General features: G+C 38.3%; 1 protein-coding gene across 1 annotated transcript in view; it reads left to right on the top strand.

Annotated features, from left to right (window-relative positions):
- The window catches only part of HEG1 (heart development protein with EGF like domains 1), a 556,295-nt gene that overhangs the window by 412,516 nt on the left and 125,279 nt on the right, over positions 1 to 18,500 (top strand). The window contains exon 5 of the mRNA XM_044075011.1: positions 1,430 to 1,533. Coding sequence (XP_043930946.1) covers positions 1,430 to 1,533 — 104 coding nt within the window. The remainder of the gene's footprint in view (positions 1 to 1,429; positions 1,534 to 18,500) is intronic.

Raw genomic sequence — 18,500 nt, 5'->3', positions numbered from 1 at the left:
AGTGTGAGACCCCATTGGTGCTGTGATATCTGTGTATAAATCTGCCACTTTTTGTATGTGTGATCTGCACATAAAACTTATAAAGTCTGTAACTGGTTTTGTTTGGAGATGAGACAGCAGGGTTGTACAATATGAATCATGGATATGATTGTAAATGTGTATAGATATATATGTGTGTATATATGTGTGTATAAGAGTTCTACTTTTTTCTCTTTACAATGTATAAAATGTATATAAAGTTTGCAAACAGTTGTTACAGTCATGTTCTTCTGAGAAGTACAGTAGCTATTACCGAAAATACAAAAAAGTTCAGCTGATATGTACATTATTTGAAGGAAAATGTAATTATTTTACTATCCTTGGCTGTAGGAAGTAAAATAAAAAACTGTGAGTTTATCTTGGAAGGTCAGCTACACTGAGTATGGTAATTTGCTTGCTATGAAACTATAAACAAGTTCATTTTTGGCCATGATCTACCGGATAGCTACGTTGAAGAGTGGAGAACTGGAAGGCACTGAATTCAGTGGGAAGTGGGAAGGGGGCCTGGGAAGCTAGGCCCAACACTCTGCTCCACTGGGCATTCAGTGTAAAGCCTGTCCTTGTGTGTGGATGATGTAGGCCTACAATTCAGGGCAACAGTGCATGTATCCTGTATGCTATTAAAGCTAAGCTTCATTATGTGAGTTTTTTTAGCAATTCATTTGTTTGCTCATTTTATATTTCAATCCACTTGGTGGTAGTGCTGTGAATCCTGACACTATACTTCCCTGGTGGCTATCAGATTATATTGGCAGTGGAGTAGATCCAAGGATGATAACCTCTGTCCACCATGTCACGTACTAAGTGCTTTTCCAGTTCCTGACAGGGAAGGACACCAGTAATGTGGGTATAACTCAGATGTTATGATTCCTTGTTCATGTGACTCTCCTCAAGGATCTGTTTTGGCAAGTATACTTACAGCCGTGCTTTATGAAGTATCTGTGGGTAATGTATGAAATGTCTGTGGGTAATGTATGAACTGTCTATGGTTAATATATTTATTTATTTTACATTTGTTAACCGGGGGTGTCTGACTGAGCTGAAAAGGCCCTTTTTCAGCAGAGGCCCGGGGAGAAAAGCTCCACATAGAAAAATGACAGATATGTTTAGATATTTAGACATGATCAGTATACACACAAATTGCAATAGACATGTTTTTACAGAAGTATGTAGCACATCAACAGTTATAGAGGAGAGAGCAAAAGAAAATATTAATTTAAAAGTAAAGGTAATTAATAGATTTGTGGTGTACAGCTGAAATTTGGAACATAGGACATATCAACTGTTTGTGGGTAATGTATGAAATGTCTGTGGATAATGTATGAAATGTCTGTGGGTAATGTGAGGAGCCCATACATAGTCTCAAGAGTTTTTGTTTTTTGATTTCCAGCAAGAACATTTGGAGGTGAATTTTATACCAATGCAAACACTGCCCACTTCATGAATGCTACACATTTTGACGATTATGAAATACATAAAGAAATGGTGCAGGTGGTAAGTATATTATGAACTGGTTTCAATGTCAGGATTGTATATTGCTGTGCATAATAAGTACAAACAGAAAAGCACAACTTGCATTCTAATAATTTTTTTAAGAGAAATGATATGATAAATTTGCTGTTGAAAGCAGTGTCAGCTATTTAACTGCATTTACTTATCAAATTTTGTAGCTCACTTAAACACAACACGCCTATGCAGGCAGCTGAAATTATTTACATATGAACATGCTTACATAAACATTTAGAATCAGATGGTACATCTATAAAAAGTATAGGTAGTAACATAAGTCCTAATAAAATTGCACAAGAGATGATGAGAAGATTAACTTTAGATGAAGTCATTTAGTTTTTGTTGCAATATACTATAGTCATCTGAAGTACAGTATCCCATTCTTGTGATGTCATTAAGCTGAGCCAATATTGATCACCAGGTTAAATTTTTAAGCACCCATATTTATAGATAAACAGCACTGAGAAACCCATATCCGCAAGTGCATTAACCCAGCTCTACTTATCTTTTATTATGTTTTATTACACAATACTTTGCAAAGTATATGAAAAGCAAGCAAATGTTAAACAAAGGTTATAATAAACAATTATTGTATATTAAAATCAAACTTAAATGAAAGTTAAGAAAAATAGTTAAAATATAAAAAAAAACTTGTAGCCTACCTACCCAGTGTAGAAGGGGTTGATTTTGTGAGACATTATTTGCATAAACATAGTGCTTATGACAACAAATTGGTAGATTTTATTTGTCTGTTTTTAGAGACAATCCTTGGAAGTAATATTTTCCTGTTTGAGGAGACCCCTTTCATACAGCGTGATGGCGTGGCTATGGGCACATCTTGTGCCAATAGCTACGCCAACATGTTCCTAGCTCTTTGGGTGGAGGAAATACTATGTTCTATGGAATTGTTTCATAGACATGTATCTTTTTATAGGCATTTTGTGGATTATGTCTTTTTTATTTGGAGTGGTAGTAAGAATCTGTTGAATAGATTTGTGGAATGGATGAACAGTGCCACTAGTTAGTTAAAGTTTACTATGTTTTCGTCAGCAGTGAAGATAACGTTTCTGGATGTTTTTGTGGAATACAGGAGTAGTTAGGAAGGAATGTCACAAGAACACATTTTTACACAAAGTATGCATCCGAATTATGTATTCCGTAATGTGGTGAAGGGGCAGGGAATGCGCATCTGTAGATTGAATAATACTGATGCATGTTTCTCTTCAGAATTATTAAACTTAAAGATAGATTTACACAGTGAGGGTATGGTCAGTATGACCTAAATGAAGGGCTGTCTGATTTAAATTCTCTGAGGAGAGATAGACCGAAGCCCTATTTTTCTGATCACTCTAATGCTGAGAGATGCAGAAATTTTCCAGAGTGTTCTGAGATCAGGATACCTATGTTCTATACTATAGATAATAAGAATATTTATGACATTTTTAATAAACATTGGAATGTTCTTCTGACTGACCCACAGATAGCAAGTGTTATAGGTGGGAGACCTAGGTTTAGATATAAGAATAAACGTAATTTGAAAAGAATGTTATGTTATCAAAAAACTAGAGCTAGATCTGGTGTTACAACAGGCACTAATCCATGTGGCATGTGTAATTTTTGTCCATACATAAATAGTGCTGGTAGATTTGTACATCCTGATACAGGGTTGGAATATTTTTTTAACTGTACAGCGGACTGTAATACCCAGCATGTGGTATACCTTGCTGTGTGTGTGGCCTGTCGATCATTTTACATATGGAAGACAGACAGATATTTTAAAAACAGAATTAAGGAGCATCTTTATAATGTCAGAACAGGTTTGACCACCAATGCGTTAGCGAAACATGTGATGTTATCAGGTTATCAGCATACCTTTGAATTTATGGTTGTTGAGGTTATCTCATCGAGTATAAGAGGGGGTAATGTTAGAAGTATCACTGAGGAGAAGGAAGTTAAATGGATCATGCATTTGAGAGCTGATTCAGGTAAATGGTTGAATGAGAGGGCTTCGATTAGACCCTTTTTTAAAACCAAAAGTACGCAAGTTAGGTGATTTATTTTATTTTAATTTATGAGTAATATGTATGAATTTTAGGCTAAATGTGTAGTGATACATTTTTATATATTTTTTATTGTTGTTGACAGTGGTTCATTGTGCTTTGCTAGTATTTATACACACATATATATATATATATATATATATATATATATATATATATATATATATATATATATATATGTTAAATATTAGTATATGTTTATTAGTTATTGGCTTCTTTTCTCATTTTATTGTGTATATAGGAATCACTACTTTTGCATGATGGTTCTGCTTCTTTAAATTGTGATTATGACTTCAGAATTAATTGATGTTGAGTATATAAAGGCTGCTTAATTGATTGCACTTTTCAATGGTCTGAAGAAGCTGTATTGTGAAAGCGCTTACCTACTGTGTGCACTTATTAAACCTGATTTTTGGATTTTATCTCCTGTGTTCTACTTGTGCTGAGCTGTGTTTTGGAAAGAACCGCATGGTTGTTGCTGCTGATACCATTTGGATTTTATTTACTGTGTTCTACTTGTGCTGAGTTATCCTTTGGAAAGAACCGCATGGTTGTTGCTGCTGCTACCATTTTGATTGCTGATAAAAAAAACCTTGTAAATATTGAAAAAAGTAGAATGGGTAATATGTATACTAAAAAAATCAGTCTGTATAGATGAATCAAAGACTACTAAGATGATAGTTTAAACAATACAGCATAAAAGAATTAAGATAAAAGTATATGCATCAGATTCACAAAGAAAGACATTTCAACACTTAAAATAAAAATTTGCTTACAGAACCTGGCATATCATGCATTACATACTGTTCTGTCAGTCTTCTTTCGGCTTTTCCCGGTTAGGGGTCACCACAAAGGATCACCTGTCCACTCTTGATTGGCAGTTGAGTTTTACAGTGTCATGTTGCCAGCCCAGTGCCCAACCTTCCACAGAAGGTACACACATGCACGCGCTCATGCCTAGAGCCAATTTAAAGTGTCCAGTCCACCTACAGCATGTCTTTGGGATGTGGGAGGAAAGTGGAGCACCCAGAGGAAACCCACATGACCACAGGGAGGACATGCTGACTCCACACAGAAGGCACCCCAACCAAGAATCGAACCAGAAAACTTCTTGCTGGGAGGTGACAATGCTAACCCCTGCACCACCTTGGCCGCCACATACTGTTCTGTCAGGATTACACTGTAAATAAAGAACAGCAATCTAAGATGTACAGGACAACATTAACTGGCTGCTAAGACAGTTTTGCATAATTTTGGTAAGTGTACACTTAGTGCATGCCTTGCTACAATACTGTACAGAGTTAAAGCTTACTAGAGGAGTTTCTAGAGATTTACATCTTAGTTTTCCAAACTCCAAGATGCTTCTTGCATTCTTCTGTTTGCAGTATGCTTCTGTCCTGGCATTGTTGTCACACACTCTGACATTGTACAACTGTGCAACAGTGAAACAATGTAACACTTTATATATGGATGCTGTTTCTACCTTATGTTTGGGTAGGAAAATGAAAAGTTAAACATGGATTGATGATTTCAACTTATCTATGGACTTTTTTTGGGCTCCTGTCCACTGTTGGGACAATATTATAATCAGACTTTATTTGCTCCTGTGGTCCATGTTCTCTGGATACATTTTGTGATTTAAATCTAGTTGGAAATCTACCTAGGCTTGGATTTCTGTTTCATGTTTGGGTTCTCAATGTCCGTAGCAACTCTGAATGGATCTGTAGTTGCTTGTTTGTGGGTTTTTTATTCACTACACTACATTGGGAATAATGAAACTTGAGGTAATTTTACTTCCATAGCTAATTTGGAGTGTTTCAGTTTCATTGACAAAACTTTATATGGCATGTTTTTTTTTTGACAATGTACCTTTTTGTGAAGCTACTAATCCATGGTGGTGCAGCGGTAGTGTTGTTGCCTCACAGCAAGAGGTTCTCCTGTTCGATTCTCTGCCGGAGTGCGGGGAGTGCCTTCTGTGTGGAGTCTGCATGTCCTCCCTGTGGTTGGGTGGGCATTTCGAAAGACATGCATAAATGGCCATGCCTTCTTTGAAGGTTGGATGTCGCGCTGGCACCTTGGTGTTCGTGAAAATCTACTGCCAATCATTAGCGGACCGGAGTTCCGCTGTGGCGACCCTTAACCTGGAAAAGCCGAAAGACAAACAACATCTTTTTGTGAAGCTGGTATTTATGTGACATTTATCTGGATTTGTACATTTTCATTTATTATTAGTTCCTGTGTTCATAATTGCATACTGTGTCTATTTGTATGAAGCAGCATTTTACACTTGCAATATTTTGTAGTGTTTTAACATTGTTTACTCCTGTCCTTCTCTTGTACTTTGTAACAATGCTTAGGTTAAAGGTTATCAGCATTTAAATTAATCTGAAGTTGAATTTGTGGTAAAGATGACGTGACCACTGATGGTGAAACACTCTGTTATATGACAGCAGGTGTTAACCTGCTGGACTTTATAGATACAAAGACCATACAGATCACTGAAACACAGTTTTATGAAATGCAAGACACTGAATCTGAACAGGTTTGACTAAAACAGGTCCTAAGGGCCTATGAGTGAATGAGTCGTAAGGGAGATACCAAATCCTCCATCTGGGGGTAGACTCTCCACCCTCAACTAAATATAACAGATTCTGTGAAGCACTTTCATGGAATCATGTTTTACTGGACCATACTTAGCTCATTTGTCATGCTTTTAGGGCTGAAGATGCCTTCAAGGAGAATAAAAATATTTTGTTATGCATTTCCTCTCAAGTACTTCTGTTGCAACTAACCAGACCTCTAACTGTCCAGATTTTGGAGGAATGTTCATATTTTCAGGCCTGATTTATGATGTACCTATTTTGTAAGTACGTCCTTATTTTTCAGGCTTGATTTATCCTTCGCACAGTTTTCTGGATACCCCATCACAAGTGATTTTTGAAGCTGCCCATCACCTAGAAAACCACACTACATTGCCAACATACTAGTGGTATCAGTAACTTAATGAAAGAGGACACAAACCTTATAAGTAAAAATAAACAACCTTGTGTGGTAGAAATTTGTAATTGTTTACTAAAGTCTACAGATTTTATATTGACTCTTTTAGAATGTGCTTCTGTTTTCCATCATTTTTGTTACTGTGTTTTTTAAACGTTGTGTTTCTGAGTCGTATCCCACATTCCTGCTTGAAGAGGAAGGGTCAGGTGCTATTGGGTATTCAGATTTTGTATTCAGATTTTAAGCTAATTAGATACCCTCATTTTGGCCAAATGTATTTACTTTTCAAGGGCCTTTGTACTCATTTTCAGTGTCTCAAAGGTTGAGAGATATAAAACTAATAGCTGCTTCCCCATTTTGTACCACTACATTTTTTTCTGTACTCTTTTTATTTAAATAATTCCACTAGTCATTTTTATTGCCAGTGAAGTTAAAGCAACTTTTACATTCAAAGGTATTAGGATGATACAAAAGGTTGATGGTATAGTTGTCAGTAAAGTAAAATGTGTAACACTATAGAAATATTTCACTGAAGAAAGGGCTCATATATTATGAAAGAGTAAATAGCATGCAAAAGTGTCTTTGATGTGTACAATGTTTTTTGTACTTTTGCACTGTTGTACTATAATCTAAAATAATATTTAAGGAAATAATTTAACATCATGTAAGGACTATTGTAAATAATTCCAGCAGAATGACACATTCAAAGTACTTTGACATAGTTTATATAGCGTATTTGTCCTACTTCAAGTGTAGTAAAATTTGAATATCTGCCACCATGATGCAGAGGTGAAAATAAAGACAACAGGTAGGATTCTGAGTAGCACTACTAATGTTGTATTATGCAGATCTGTGAAAGACTGTTCTCACTTAGTGCTCAGTGAAGAAATTTACTTTTTTATCCAGATGGTATAATATAGCCCTGTACTATGTGTATAGTTATTTATCTTTGGTTAAATGAGTATCTGAGCTGGTAGAGGGCTTATTTCCTAGTCTGGATCTGTAATAGGTTCATAGGTGTTTACTAGGCTAATGATCACAAGGGCCTTTTTAAGCATAGCCATGCATCCCAAATCTCTGACAAGTTCTGATACCCTTGATAAGTGTAAACAGGGGTTTGGGAGCTGAAATACTTTTACAAGCAGGGGAATGGGAGATTAACCATTTACAGGTTTCCAATGTCCATCAGAGACATATGTGCCAAACCAGGGATGAATTTCCTGTTCTCCATCCTGTTGCCAAGTGGCACTTGAATTGAATTACTGAGGAACTCTGCTTTACATGGATGGGGAGCCTGTTCCATAGATGGGGTAGTCTCTGGGATATGTACCTGTCTCTCCAGCATGTCCTATTTATATCACAGACAAAGTTTAAGTCTTTAGAATGGATAATTCTGGTAGGGTTTGTTTTGTGGATATGCAGGAGGTTCATCAATGCCTTGTATGCCAAGCATAGATCTTCCCTCAAAAGACTGTAGGAGACAGAATACAGGGATAGGGCTTTGAGGCGGTCTTGTATAGGACATTTTACTTACAGCCTTTACTCTTTTAGTGAGGAACCTCTGTGGACATTTCAATTTTTGGATATGCCTGATTAGGTACATACCAAAGGGGGCTTGGACTTAGATGCCATACCTTTGTTTATAAGTTGGCAATATAGAATGATTTCAAAGGCTAGATTACTAAGTCCCTGACTACTGGGTCAGCTCTTAGGGGTGTGTTGTCAATATGATAGTTACCAGGGATGGCTGGCTTCCCAAAGGAGACTGTTATGCATTTCTTGGCATTTAGTTTTAGTCCATGGCTCTGACACCAGTTGTTTGTCGGTGTCATCCCCTCCTGGAGAACATTTATGTCACTGTGGGATTCAATGACTGCTCCTAATTTGCAATCAGCTGCAAATTTAGTCAGCCAGAAACCACTGACATTGGCCGTGACTTCAGAGAAGTAAATGCTAAAGAGGAGCAGTTCAAGGACTTATTCCTGAGGGACTCCACTTGTGACTGGCCTGTTTGTAGACGTGGACTCTCCATTTCTAACTTCCTAGGTCCTGTCTGTGAGCGAGTTGGCTATTCACTGGGTGAAATACAAGTTTGTACCTAACCTCTTGAGTTTGTCAGCAATGCCTGAGTGGAGTACTATGTCAAATGCCTTGGCCCGGTCAAGGTAGGCAGTGTAATGAAGTCCCATCATTACACCTCAGCACTAACTGTACATGAATCTTCTACTCATTTTAAATATACAGATATAAGCTTAAAAATATCTAGACAAAGAAAACACTCCAGCACATATTTTCCTTTCTTATGGTATTATTGGTACAGTATAAGTTCAGAAAAATATTATCCTTACTGCTGTCACTGGAATCAGGGGTATTGTGAAAACAAATTAAAAACATGCCTATAAAAAACAAACAAACAAAAATAAGAAATAACTTAATATAGTCATAAAACAGATAAAATGGATTAATCTTCCATGCACATACACTTCCTCAGAATGAGTCCTTACTATAATACTTCCTTACTATAATACTTTTACATTGGTTGGCTCTCTTAGTGGCCTATCTGATGTCCAGTTTAAATGGAATCGAGGTCATAAAGGCACTTATAAAATGCAAAAAAGTTGAGGCAATACTTATTTGCAGGTGAGTTTCAGTCATACTGGTTTAGAGTATGTAAGACAGAAACAGTGCAGGTTATTGGTCGAGACAGCAAGGGTATCTCTAGCCTCACTGGTCTCCCTTTGTCCACTCTTCATTTATTCTAACAGTGCAAATCACAATGCTGTTAGAGCAAGAGGACTTGGGCTGCAGCTGGGCCACTTGGGGGGTTACAGGCTTCTACTATGACTTGTCAAGCACAACTGATCAGGAATTCATCTTGATGAAATAACTAAATAGGGGTCTTATACCCTCCAATCCCACACCCCCAGTCTTACATATACCTACTTCACAGTCACAACAACATGAAGAAAATACAAATTTTTGAAAACAAATTAATCACTGCTGACAGACACTTAGAAACTGCACCAGCAGTGATTTTCTGTAGAAAACAGTGATCAGGGAGTTTTGCATCGGTGAGTTGAATTAACCAGATAGAACCTTATGTAGTCTACACTCAGTAAGGGTTAGGGAAGAATTTTGTAGTATACCATAATGCTATGGATTGCATCTGGTTCGAACCGTGTGCTGCTCTTCTGTTTAAGAATCAGGAGATGTGTCCATATAGCCATGCAGAATGTTCTTTAGTGCTACATTTTACCGTAACTTATTTTCTCGACAAATATGGTAAAAGGCTTTTACTTAGAATTGTGCTATACATCAGACAACATAATTTGATGCTTAAGAATATTGCTTTAACATGTTATTCTCTATTGTGTAATGAAACATCATGAAAGGGTACTGTGCCATAAAACACATTTTCCAAAATCATAGCTAGCAGGCTTTCCATGGTCAGTAAATATTGTTTATTATTTTAAAACACATTATCATTTATGACTTATTGAATTGATTTTTGTTTTTACATTTTAAAGTTTAGCTTTTGTAATAAAAAAAAACAATTATGATTGTTTTTCACTTGTATAATTCCAGCATGTTTATCTTGTATGTCTCTATTTATGTTGTTAGTTGACATAATAAAAAGGAAGTATGCCTGTTTCAAACTTTCCCTACACAGAAGGGCTTCCTGTAACCCTGAACTCCATTAAATGTTGGGCAAAGTTGATTTAGATTAATTTCTGTCTGGTGAATTAATTACTGCTTTAATCTTTGTTGGCAGAACCATATGGAAATATGTGTTTTCTGTATTTCAGCTGCAGAGTGATATACCAGGCATCTGTCAGTGGTCTGTATTGTGAAGCTGACTTTGAGGGGTAGGCATCATCAAGGTCATAAAACCAATAAATGAAACAAAAAAATGTTTTTATTTATTTCAGATGTTGCTGGCTGAACAGAATTCTGAACATTGAACCATTTTATGACCTTTATAAAGTGGGAAAAGTGGGTGTGGGTGGAATGATAACGTATAATGCATTAAAAAAATGCATTAATTGGAAAGAGTGTGTGAGAGCAAGAAACACAGACTATTTATAATAAATTGCTACTGGTTTTAAAATAGATGTTTTTCTTCCTCACAAACTCTAAGTGTGATGAATTTGGTGTTTGCCAATGTCCAAACAGTGTGAGGTGGGCACTGGAATATTACTGAATGTGGTTTGTTTCTGTTTTGTGAATGTAAAGATGATGATGAGGAGGAGGAGGAGGAAGATGATGGTGAAGAATATTCTCCACATAGTTAGTCTATTGGTACTCTTTGTCATGTCTTGCATCATTAGATGTCATTTAAAGAACACTTGCTGGCTAGCACATTTCTCATAGCTGCTATGTAATAAAAGTGAGAACGATCTAGTATGTAAACTAGAACCAACAGTGAGGATCACACTAACAGACTGATGTTTGCATTGTGATTTAATCATAGGTAAAGTTTTAATCCAGTAACCAAATCATATAGCACAAAATAAAAGAGACTCTGCTTTTGCTGTGTATAATTATGCTACGGTTTCTGTCTAGAGCAGTGAGTCCTTTGAAAATATGCCTTTTCACACACTGTTTACTGAGATGCTATTTGCAAACAGACCATTTGGAACACGGCTTCTTAAATCAACTTAATATTATGCTTGAGTACGCAGATTTAAAATACAGTGATTTTTGTGCACTCATAATCATGGACACAGGTGTGTGTGTGTGTGTGTGTGTGTGTGTGTGTGTGTGTGTGTGTGTGTGTGTGTGTGTGTGCGTGTGTGTGTATGAGTGTATGAAGGCATGTATATATGAGTATTCTTAATGAATTGCTTGGCTGTACTTTGTTGAAACAATATGAGTTTGATCTCAGGAAGCTGAAAAGTGCTGTGTGAATTCTTCAGATGAGTACTTATTCACCAGTTTTGTGGATGGGTAGTTGTGCTTACTGGACATGTAAACAATCATTAGCATATATATATATATATATATATATATATATATATATATATATATATATAAGTGCTGCATACGTAATATAAATAGTAATTTCTCTGAATTAATTCATGGGTGATACATGGGTTGTGTGGGAGGCCATCACACATAAAACACCATTTTGTGTATTTGCTTATATCTTGCAGTTTTGAAAGGGCACTTTTACCTTCTTCTTGGAAAAATAGCTCAGTATTTTGGACAAGTTTCATTTTGGCATGTTGCCTTTTGCTTCATGTGTTCAAGGTTTCACTACTCAAACGCCTTCATTCTCATTTAGTAATTATTCATATACAGTATGTCTGCATGAACCATTCAGCTTAAGGAGTAAGGAACCAAGCTTTCCTGGTATTAGCAAAAACAGATTCAGAGTTAACACAGATTGGGGATGGGGTATTCATAAACACACAAGGCACTACACAATCATGTTTTCAGCAAAATTGCTCAGTGCATTATGAGGGAGAAATTCAAAGACCACTGTAGTTGTAAATGCATCAGTCTTGGGCAGGATGTAAATTAGCCATGTGCTGTGTCCTGGAGTGTTACAGCAAGATTGACATAACTACATAGTGAAATACAAAGAAAGTCCTTCCCCATCATTTCAGAGCAGAGCAGAGAAACCTGAAAATGGTACTTGACAGTGTTCACTCATTGCTGCCTATGGCAGTCTCAGGTCTGTGTGCGACTCAACAGGTAAGTTCTGTGATGTGATGTTCTTCGTGTTTCACTGTTGCAGTTATTACATTTGGGTAATCTCCTGGCAGGTTGCCCTCAGTCAGCCTGAATTCCAAAGTTTTGGGTCCTGCATCTGTTGCTATCTCCTTTTCCATGGCGTCAGGTCATCAGAGGTATAAAACAGGCAGCCAATGTCATTTTCTCCAGTCTTTCTTGCTGCGTAGTGCCTGAAGCAGAAGCAGTTCACAAGTGCTGGTCGGCCGACTCCTGAAATTTTCGAATTCGAGTTTCGGAACCGAAGTCTTCACTAAAGCTAAGTACCCCATTGGGGAAACTTTTTCTTGCTCCATACCGATGTCAGTAAAAGTTAATAATTGCATTACTTGTGGGAAGCAAATACCTCATAAGGATTTCCATTTATACTGTATTCCTTGCCTAGGCCCTGATCATAACATGCCTAGCTGTCGGTTTTGTGCTAGATTTAACCAATGCACTATTAAGTGTCGGTATATCTTTGCTTCAAAATATTTTGGAAACAGATTTAACTATCCTGAAATGTCGGATAGCAATCCGACTACCAAAGTTCACAAAAAACGCAAAGAAAAGGACAGAGACAGACTGTTGAGGTCCAAAACTGACGATGAAGCTTCTCCTAAGCCAGTCACCGGTTCACCAGTACTCAGTGAGGTGCTTTCACAGCCCCTGATACCCGCTACTTTTGAGTCGCAGGCCTCTACCGAGACCCATGTGGAGTCCAGCATGCCGCGAGATTCTCTAAAGTATTGTACCTGCAGATGTCTCTCCCTCGGATGGGTCCGGAGCCACTGAGCAGGCACCAGCTTCTGAGGGTGTATTCAGGCCACAGCATTTTTATATAAAACCGATGCCAGCTTCAAACACAAAGACAAACGCAACTTCTAAAGCTAAAAAAATGATGCATGAGCCACGTGCACAGGCATCTCTGCCCAAAAAGCAGATGACCAAAATGGCTGAAGACCTAATTACCTTGATCAGGGGTTCCCAACCCCCTCCCGATAAGAGGCCTAGGCAAGACACTGATTATGAATCTTCAGATCAGGTTTCTGTTTCTTCTGATTCCTCTTCTGATCAGAAATTTTCTATACTACCCTATGAGGATTCTGATGCAGAGGAATCTATTCCATCTGCATCTCCTCCTGAAGATTATTCCTTTGGAGAAACCTTGCATACTTTGAGGGAGCATTTTCACTGGGAGAGTCAAGATTTCTCAGAATCAAAAAAGAGGCTTAGGGATTTCCTTCTTCTCCCTTGGCATAGGCCTTTAGCCATACCTCCTGTTTTAGACATTGTGGATGATGTGTTTTCAGAGTCAAGCTTGACTCCAGACTCCTTACCTCCGGCTCCTAGCAAGCCAGACAGATATTACAGGTTTCCTGACTCACACAAATTTTTATTTAAAAACCCTGCTCCTGACCCTGAAACTATTTCACAGGGTCCAAAAGGTGTTAAGGTTTCAACAGCAAAAAATCCTACCCCCTCTGACAGAGATTCCAGGGCACTGGATAGATGGGGAAAGAAGGTTTATACATCTTCAACCTTGGCAATTAGGGTCTTAAACTGCCAGTTTCATATGCTCAAGTATCAACAACATGTTATGGGATTACTGAAACAGAAAATTATGTTGATTTCTGAATTTGCAGAAAATAAAGAATTGCAGGAATTATTGCATGCAGCAGAACAAGTTGGAAAGCATACTTTGCAATGTGGTTTTGATTCCTTAGAGGCCTCCTGTAGGGCTACAGTTACTGGATCTGTGATTAGGAGGCATGCCTGGTTAAAAGAGCAAAATTTGCCTGATTATGTTAAAGCTAATTTGCTGTATGCACCTTTACAGCATGATACTCTATTTGGTATTAAGGCAGAAGAGGTTTTAAAGAAAATGGAAGACAAAGCTAAGTCTATGCAAACTGTAAAAGACTTCTTACAAGTGCAGCCAGCAAGATTCAGTAGACTCTGGCCTACAAAAAATTGGTCCTTTCCTGTGTTCAATATAGCTCCACGGGGCAAATCCAGGTGCCCTAAAGGTTCTAGATACCAGTCACAGGATTCTTACAGGTCAAAACACTGGGGTGCTTCTACCTCCAAATCTGGAGGAAATAAAGTGCAACCCTACAGTAAACAGTCTCAATGACTTCCCTCTGCCATCACCAAGCACATATCTTTTGGCAGCACCCTTAGGGAGAAAATTAGCACTTTATGCTCAAAATTGGCAGTTAATAACCCAGGACAAGTGGGTGTTAGTATCTCAGGGATACAGATTCCACTTCCACAACCAATTGCAAACGGTTGGCCAGATCTGCCAGAAAAACAATGGGCAGAGGCACAGAAACAAGTTACGTCCCTCATGGATATGGGGGCTATTCAGCCAGTGCCAGAACAGGAAAAAGGACAAGGGTTGTATTCAAGATTGTTCTTGGTACCCAGAATAGATAAGGCCTGGTGCCCAATACTGGATTTATCAATTTCGAACACATTCCTGGACATTCCATAATTCAAAATGCTGACTTTGCAGCAGCTTTTGCCCATGCTGGGCAAGAACGCTTGGCTGGTGACTTTAGACCTAAAAGAGGCATACCTGCATGTTCCAATAAGGGAATCGTGCAGAAGATACCTCCGCTTCAAGGCAGGTTTTATGCAGTACCAATTCTCTGCACTGCCCTTTGGCTTATCTACTGTGCCCAGGGTCTTTACAAAGTGCCTGGCACCAGTAATTGCATTTTGCAGACAAAGAAGTATACAAATCTGTCCTTACTTGGACGACTGTCTCATTCAAGCAGAGAACAAGGACATTCTTCTTCAGCATCTGGCATTTGTGAAAAGGCTTCTAACATGCCTAGGGTACACAATAAACGAAAATAAATCACAACTGGTACCCTCTCAAAAGATAACATTCCTGGGTGCAAGCTTGAATACAACTGCCCAAATGGCTTTCCTCACGCCAGACAAACAAAGGCAACTGACTATTTACTTCAAACAGATGGCAACAAAAACCTAGTTATCTGTAAGACCAACTCTGCAGGCTTTGGGGTTCATGGAATCCTGCATTCTACTGATTCCATATGCAAGACTGCATATGAGGAAGCTACAGTGGTACCTAAAATGTTTATGGAGTCAACATTGTCACAGTTTGGAAACAATGATTCCTCTCATTCCCTGCCTACAACAGGAGTTTCTTTGGTGGGCAAAGGCATGTCACCAAAACATGGGATGGGCTTTCACTTTACACCCTGCCAGCCAAACCTTAACTACAGAGGCATCAGACTATGCATGGGGGGCCCATCTGGCGGGAAGATGCATTCAGGGCATATGGACTCCAAAACAAATGCATTTGCATATCAACCAAAAAGAGATGTTAGTTGTTCAAAATGCCCTGACAGCCTTCAAGGACTTACTTCATCCAGGACAACTACTGATAAAGACGGACAACACCACGGTTATGTGGTACATAAACAAGCAGGGGGGCACACACTCATACCACCTTTGCAGACTAGCCATGGCACTGTGGGACACAGCCTTGACTTACCAGGTACATCTTCAAACTCAATTCCTGCCAGAAAAGCAAAATACTCTGGCAGACGACTTAAGCAGAAACCTTATGGACCCTCATGAGTGGAAACTAGATCCACAAGTCTTCAGCATGATAACAAAGAAATGAGGGAGCCCGGACATAGACCTATTTGCCTCTCCTCGGAATTATCAACTGGACAAATTCTGCACAAGGACTTATCACAGACAAGCATGGAAAGTGGATGCCCTATCCTTCAATTGGAAAAACCTATCAGTTTACACCTTTCCTCCTCTGCCTCTTCTTCCCAAGGTCCTACTAAAGATCAGACAAGAAAAAACAAAGATGATACTAATTGCCCTGGACTGGCCCCGCCAATACTGGTACCCAATCCTAAGGAATATGTCTCATTTCCAAGCTTGCCTCAAATACCTCACTTACTATCTCAGCAAAACAATCAGATCCTGCACAATCAGCTTCAAACACTGAGCCTGGCAGCATGGCTGATCATGTAGTTATTCAAACAACACCTCTCAGTAAATCTGTGATGGATGTCATTTTGGAAGCCAGAAGGCCTAGTACCAGAAAATCTTATGCTGATAAATGGAAGAGATTCTGTGCTTGGAGCCAAGCACAAGGAACTGACACAGCAGAGCCAAATATTCCTCAGATTTTACAATACTTGACTGAGATGCTTGACAAAGGCCTATCTTTTTCATCAATAAAAATCCATGCCTCTGCTGTCTCGGCTCATTACAACACAAAGCCACCAATCTTTTCTTATCCTTTGCTAAAGCAGTATCTTAGAGGGGCCAAAATTTAAGGCCTCCCAGAAGATTACCAATTTCTGCATGGGACCTCAATTTTCTGTTGGAAAAGCTCACCCTGTCTCCATTTGAACCAGCTGCTACTGCAGATCTAAAGTTCTTATCATGGAAAACAGCTTTGCTCCTGGCAAATACTTCCACAAGAAGGGTTTCAGAGCTACAGGCCCTCATGGCTGTGGAGCCTTTTATCATATTTCACCCAGACAGGGTGTCCCTCAGGACCAATCCTTCCTTTATGCCTAAGGTGGTTTCCAGTGTGGCTCTTAACCAAACTATTCATCTGCCAACTTTTTATCCAAATCCGCAAAACAAGGGGGAGCGGATTCTGCATTCCTTAGATGTACACAGACAACTAAGATTCTACTTGAGCAGGACTAGAGCTCTAAGAAAAACGGAGCAGCTACTGGTGGCATTTGCTGCAGGATCAGAGGGAAAGGCTATTTCAAAGCAGACTATTTCAAAGTGGATAGGCCACTGCGTTCATTTCTGCTACTTACGTCATGGTAAACCGGTGCCTAAGGGCATTAGGTCTCATTCCACCAGGGCTGCAGCTACATCAGCAGCTTTTCTCAGGGGGGTGCCAACCAAAGACATTCTAGAGGCTGCTACTTGGAGTTCTGTAAACACTTTTACAAAGCATTATCATTTGCCTCTCTACTCTAAGTCCAGGGCAGGCTTTGCCATTGCAGTTCTGCAGGGCCTTATAGCCGCCCCTAATGTAGTTTAGCTCCAGCCTCCCATCCATAGCTTTGGGATTCTACCCAAATGTAATGACTGCAACAGTGAAACATGAAGAACATAGTACAATTGTGTACTCTTACCATAAATGTAGATGTCCGAGTGTATTCACTGTTGCTGTCCAGGTTACCCGCCTGCCATCCCCCTTTTATTCTGGAGTTTCTCTTTCCTTCACAAATTTCTACAGCCTTTGTGGTGTATTTGCTTGTAGATTAAGGTAAAGTTTATATTGTTGCATGTATATATAGTTTATATATATTTTTGCTACCCATTTGGGGGCACCTGACATCTGGGGCAAGAAAAACTAAAGAAAATGGCATTGGCTGCCTGTTTTATACCCCTGATGACCTGACGTCATGGAAGAAGATATATCCAAGAACACACAGTCGCTGTAGCCCAAAGGTCTGCTCCAGAAACAAGTAAAACAAATATCCAGGAACAAACTGGAAGCGGACCACCACAATAAATGGATGAAAATATTTAATGTAAAAAGACAAGCGCTTTCACGTGTGCCAAGACACGCTTCTTCAGATCCTTACAACTAACAGCTTTGAATTCAAATATATATAGGCATTTCTAAAGCATCCAATCAATTTAATTAATCCAATTCTAAACATCTAATTAAAATCATTCAATTAAAAGAAACAATTCAGTAGTAAGTAACTTATACCTAAATGATAAAGTTAAAAGTTAAAGAAGTTATTAAAACAACAACAACGATTTATGAAACAATATATATCCGACTAAACTCTTGTGTGTTCATATCTTATAAATATAAATTCTGAAAACTTTACATCAAATATATCCTGTAAATATGCAATATGTGTGCAAAAATACTGATGTTAACTAGATGTTTTACTACCAAAATCTGTAAAACAATATGGTGTTGCTGCACTTGTTCAGAACTTATCATATATTAAATAAACCATCAACTATTATAAAAGCATAGCATATATATAAATATAAATATGTATATATAGTAGATGTATAAATATATAAATATATAAATATGAATATATAAATGCAAATATAAATAAATAAATAAATATAAATCCATGTGTGTGATTCACTTGGTGTTGGACAACAGGACCAAGTGAGCACTATAAG

This window comes from Protopterus annectens, chromosome 6.part0 (genome assembly GCF_019279795.1).
Source record: "Protopterus annectens isolate FY-2018-M chromosome 6.part0, PAN1.0, whole genome shotgun sequence".
NCBI lineage: Eukaryota > Metazoa > Chordata > Ceratodontiformes > Protopteridae > Protopterus > Protopterus annectens.
Note: the sequence above shows the minus strand (reverse complement) of the source record. Positions and strands in the feature narration are given on the sequence as shown.